The 5,493-nt window shown below is 50.8% G+C and overlaps 1 protein-coding gene across 2 annotated transcripts in view; it reads left to right on the top strand.

The window, feature by feature from the left end:
• Positions 1–5,493, top strand: part of Ppp1r37 (protein phosphatase 1 regulatory subunit 37) — a 37,100-nt gene that overhangs the window by 28,644 nt on the left and 2,963 nt on the right. For both annotated transcript variants that reach the window (XM_026777588.1, XM_005370297.2), the window contains 7 exons: positions 1,260–1,357; positions 3,097–3,142; positions 3,251–3,351; positions 3,750–3,869; positions 4,134–4,284; positions 4,365–4,520; positions 4,798–4,910. In XM_026777588.1, the coding sequence (XP_026633389.1) occupies positions 1,260–1,357; positions 3,097–3,142; positions 3,251–3,351; positions 3,750–3,869; positions 4,134–4,284; positions 4,365–4,520; positions 4,798–4,910 (785 nt within the window). The remainder of the gene's footprint in view (positions 1–1,259; positions 1,358–3,096; positions 3,143–3,250; positions 3,352–3,749; positions 3,870–4,133; positions 4,285–4,364; positions 4,521–4,797; positions 4,911–5,493) is intronic.

Here is a 5,493-nt window from a genome sequence, read left to right as displayed (position 1 = left end):
GATCTCTGTGAGTTCGAGACCAGCCTGGTCTACAGAGCTAGTTCCAGGACAGGCTCCAAAGCCACAGAGAAACCCTATCTCGAAAAACCAAAAAAAAAAAAAAAGATATATTCTTCCCTGCTCTCATATCCGTCCTTAAATTTTTAAGTCAAGACATTTTAAAAATATATAGGTTGCTTTAATCTAGCAGTTTTCATAATCAAATGTGCCTTAGTTGCTCCTGTTTCTTTAGTAGCATTCTAAAAAAATCAGAGAAACCCTGTCTTGAAAAACAAAACAAAAAAGTTTTTTTTTTGTTTTTCGAAACAGTTTCTATGCATAGTCCTGGCTGTCCTGGAACTAGCCTGTAGACCAGACTGGCCTCGAACTCACAGATATCCACCTGCCTCTGCCTCCTGAGTGCTAGGATTAAAGGCGTGCACCATCACCGCCTGACTCTAAAACAAACCTTTTAAAATATTTTTTAAACAATTATTTATATTGTTTTGGGGGTGTCACTTGTACCCGGCACATATGTGAAGCTGGAAGACAACCTGGGAGAGCTGGTTCTCTTCTTCCACCACGTAGGTTCCAGGGATCCGCTCAGGTTGTTAGACCACCCACCGTGTGGGTTAGTCTGAGGAAGAGAGTTTTGATGAGGGATCACCAGATCAAGTGGAGCTGTGTTCATGTCTGGGGTTTCTTGATTGTCACTTGAGGTAGGATGGAAAATCCATGCTGAATGTGTACATGGTTTATGGACTGAGCGAGCCCTGAGATGTGTTGTAAAGCAGGAGGAAGCTAGCAGGCAGCATAGGTCCATCTGCCTCTCTCTCCCCGACTCCGGGTGCGGAGTGAGCAGTTGTCAAGAGTTCCTGCCTGTGTGACTTTGTTGCAGTAAAGGATTATAACCTGTAGCTGAGGCCAAGAATAACCCCAGGGGTGCTTTTGGTCAGGATGTTTGTCACAAAAATGAAACCAGAGCACCCACTGAGCCAAATCCCTAAGCCTGGCCTTGTGCTGGCATTGCTGGGGACCTGGTGGTGGCCGTGCCCAGCTACCATGTGGTAGGGGAGGGGTTTTAAGCAAAAGTCTTGAGCTGTTTATGTTTCTATGACTGCCTGACAGCCCAGCACCTTGTAGAGGGCTGTGCTAGTTTGTGTGTGATGCCCATGACCTGAAGCTCTGTCATGCTGCTGTTGGGAAGGAGGGATGGATGGAAGGCCCTGCAAGGCAGCAAGCAAGGGCTGTGGAATCTGAGCCTGCTCCTTTGCCCACAGCCCAAAACGTGACCGTGGATGAAGTGATCAATGCCTACAGGCAGGCCTGCCAGAAGCTGAACTGCCGACAGATCCCCAAGCTCCTCAGGCAGCTGCAGGTATGAGGGATGGGGACACTCACCAGCACCTGTGCATGCTCGCGTGCATGTGTGTTTGTGAGTGTGTAGGTAGCACAGCCCTGGGGTCTGCTCAGCCTGCTCCCCAGCCAGGGCCTGTGTAAGCACAGCTGTAGAAATCCTTCGTTTAGCTGTGAAATTAGCAAAGATCCAGAATCACATTAAGTGATAACCTCTGGCTCTGTTTGCCCCAAAGAAATTCTGTCCTCAGAAAAAAGTCATCTTGTCAATTTATTCAAGTCTGAACTCCAAAATTCATTCCTAAAAGTGTGAATTCTAAGGTGAGCAAGCATCAGTCTGGGCTCCATATTGAGGTCTGACTCAACAAACAATAAAACAGCAAAAACCCAAGTTTGGACCTCAGAAGTGATATGCACTCCCCACTGTTTAGGAAGCTAACATAAACCAGCATTGCCCATCATCCCAGCACCTAGAGGGTGAAGGCAGGAAGATGGAGTTCAGGGTCATCCTCAACTACTGAGTGTGAGGTCAACCTGGACTATATGAGACCCTGTCGACCTGAGTGTGACCAGCTGGAGCCCACATAGTAGATAGAGGAAGAGGACTAAATTTTTCTTGTGTGCACAGTGATGTGTGCTTGCACGCATGCGCACACCTGAAAAAGAGTTTAAATATAGGGGGCTGGAGAGATGGCTCAGAGGTTAAGAGCACTGATTGCTCTTCCAGAGGTCCTGAGTTCAATTCCCAGCAACCACATGGTGGCTCACAACCATCTATAATGAGATCTGGTGCCCTCTTCTGGCATACAAACATACATGGAAGGAATGTTGTATACATAATAAATCTTTAAAAAAAAGAGTTTAAATATAGACATGGAAAGCAAAATTGACTTCTCATTTCTTCCCTTTCCCCCTAGTCCCAGGAGGCTCCTATCCTCAGCCTGTTAGAGAATTTGTAGAAGAGATTGCTTGCTCAGAAGTGCTGGCACCAAGCTCTGTCTGAGTTAGTGTGAATGTGGGCAAACTCTGCCTGTAGCTTTCTGCTCTATGTCCACCTCTGGGCCCCATCTCTACACAGGGTCCTTTGGGGTGCCTGGGTCAATTTTATGTCTGTGTTCCTGGACTCTGTCTGTTCTGCAGTTAGCAGAGCGGGGGCTTGTGCCTCTCAGGGAAAGAGCCACTCTGTGTGGCATCTGAGACAAGGATGAGGGCTGACTGGACCTGCACCTTACTGGCCAAGTATGTTGTCACGCCAGCCTTAGCCTGTCTGTCCTGGGGCTTTGTCACAGTGCTCAACTCTGGAGTGACAGTGAAGCCCAGAGACTGGCACCTGACATGTCTGTGGGTTAGATGTGCCCTACAGGAAGGGGCAGGAAAAACAATTGAGCCAGTGCTATTTTGTCTTTAGCTGAGAGCCACAGTGTGACTGTCAGCCTGCCCATCTCAGTTCCTTGGGACAGACTTCCCTGAGTCTGGACATCTCTCCAGTGATGATGGATACCCTCACCCTCAGTTCATCAGGTGGAGTGCCGGGACTGCGGCTCCCTGGCTCCAGGCAGATTTATCTCATGCCCTGTGTGCTCAGAACCAGCTCCTGTTCTCCTCTGGGCCTTTGTCCAACTGCCCTGCCCAATCCTATTTTAGATGCCATCTCACTGAAGGGCATGGCAGAGCCCATTGAGCTTGACTGCCCCACTGGCAGACCACCCCAGTTGCTGGGATGTTTTATCTGCCTTGACCAGCCCCATCCTGCTTTCTTAGGAGTTCACGGACCTTGAGCAACGCATCAATTGCCTGGATCTAAAAGGTGTGTATCCCCAGGGAGAACAGAGTGCCCAAGGGATCGGTGGCTTCTGCAGGAGATAGACTGGTGGTAGTGTGGACTCTCCACATAAAGGTACCTGTTCCTTCCCAGGGGAGAAGCTTGACTACAAGACCTGTGAGGCTCTGGAGGAGGTCTTTAAGAGGCTGCAGTTCAAGGTTGTGGACCTGGAGCAGACCAACTTGGATGAAGATGTAAGAATCCTGCTGCCACTAGGCTCCTAGACTCTCTTGAGGCTTGGGTAGGGAAGAGGGCAAGGACAGGGCCTCATAAAGAACAGAAGGGGTATCTGATGTAACCAGGGTGATCCTGAGGCCCTGAAGGTGAGGCCTGTGGAGCTGAGTGAGGGGCAAAGGTAGCCACCAGGAGCTTTCCTGGCTGTCACGCTGCAAGGCTGAGAGGCACCTGGAGAGTTGCAGCCTCTGAGGGCTGCGTGTTCCTGAATGATGTAGAAGATCTCCACCCTCCCAGGTCATCTAGGATGTATCTGTCATTCTGGGGCTCTGGCCTGCCCCGCACTCCTCCTATGGCACAGTCCATGTGTTTCCCTTGGCCATCTGACCTGAGGCCAAGCCCACATGTCTATCCCTAGGGTGCCTCAGCCCTCTTTGACATGATTGAGTACTACGAGTCGGCCACCCACCTCAACATCTCTTTCAACAAGCACATTGGCACCCGGGGTTGGCAGGCTGCTGCCCACATGATGCGCAAGGTAGGTACCTCACAGGCTGGTAGGAAACAATGTGGGGAGGTACCTACCCTAGGCCCATCTCTCCTGCTTTCCTACTCCTCCCTAGCATGACTCTTGAAAAGTGGCCTTGTCGCCAGCCCTTGTTTACTCCTTTTTGCAAAGACTGGGGCAGGAAGGAAGTGGAACTGTTGGGAAGGAGGGTCCCCGCAACAGGAATCTGGGAACTCAGACACAGGTGCTAACTGTGACTACTAAATGACCCATCTCCTGACTCATCCCCACCAGACAAGCTGCCTGCAATACCTAGACGCCCGCAACACACCCCTACTGGACCACTCTGCACCCTTTGTGGCCCGTGCCCTGCGCATCCGCAGCAGCCTGGCAGTGCTGCACTTAGAAAATGCTAGCCTGTCCGGGCGGCCCCTCATGCTGCTGGGTAAGTCTGTGTCAACAGGCCTGCCGCTGGACAGGTGACCCAGGGCAAGGGCTGGCCACTCACTCCCACCCACTCCCCAGCCACAGCTCTGAAGATGAACATGAACCTACGAGAGCTGTACTTGGCAGACAATAAGCTCAACGGCCTGCAGGACTCAGCCCAGCTGGGCAACTTGCTCAAGTTCAACTGCTCCCTGCAAATCCTGGACCTGCGCAACAACCACGTGCTAGACTCAGGTGCGCCTGTCCACACTGTCGCCCAGCACCTTCTGTGTCCAGCCCTGTGCTTGGGGGTTGGGGATGCTGGGCACAGGTGTGGCCTGTCTCAGAACTACCTCCCAGGCTCACAGCTGGCAGGGCAGACAGATGTGCCTCTGACAGTGACAGCCCTGATAGGGAGCCTGCACAGGAGAATCTCAACCTAAGGATCAAGAGTCCTCTGGGTCTCACTGGTACAGCGTGAGCAGAGATGCTCTCCAGGGTGGAAGAGGTGCTAACCGCCTGTATCCCCTAGGTCTGGCCTACATCTGCGAGGGTCTCAAGGAGCAGAGGAAGGGTCTGGTGACCCTGGTGCTGTGGAACAACCAGCTCACGCACACAGGCATGGCCTTCTTGGGCATGGCGCTGGTGAGTTCAGGGGTCCTGTTCATTGGCCCCATCCTACCTGGCCCCAACACATGTTTTATTTTTAATTTTTTTACTACATTTATTTCTTTGTGTGTGTATATGTGCTTGCACGTGGAGGTTGGAAGACAGCTTACAGGAGTCAGTTTTCTCCTACCTTGTATACATATCTCAGGTATAGAACTTGGATGCCCTGGGCTGGGCTGTTTTTTTCTTCTCTCTGTCTCTCTCTGTCTCTGTCTCTGTCTCTGTCTCTGTCTCTCTCTCTCTCTCTCTCCCTCTTCTTTCTCTTTTTCTCCTTTTCTTTCTTTTTTTTCTCTCCCCTTCCTCCTGCCTACTCCCAAAACAGGGTATCTCTGTAGACTAGTCTGGCCTAGAACTCAGAGATCCACTTGCCTCTGCCTCTGAGTGCTGGGATTAAAGGCGTGTGCCACATTGCCCAGCTGGGCCCTGTTTCTTTTATTGGCTTTTTGTAGCAGACTACGCAGGACAATGCTTTGCACAAACTGAATATGTTGACCTAACAGGAAGCAGTATGTTTTTAATCAGTCTTTCTTTCTTTTCTTCTTCTTCTTCTTCTTCTTCT

This window comes from Microtus ochrogaster, unplaced genomic scaffold (assembly GCF_000317375.1).
Source record: "Microtus ochrogaster isolate Prairie Vole_2 unplaced genomic scaffold, MicOch1.0 UNK74, whole genome shotgun sequence".
In the NCBI taxonomy this organism is placed as follows: Eukaryota; Metazoa; Chordata; class Mammalia; order Rodentia; family Cricetidae; genus Microtus; species Microtus ochrogaster.
Note: the sequence above shows the minus strand (reverse complement) of the source record. Positions and strands in the feature narration are given on the sequence as shown.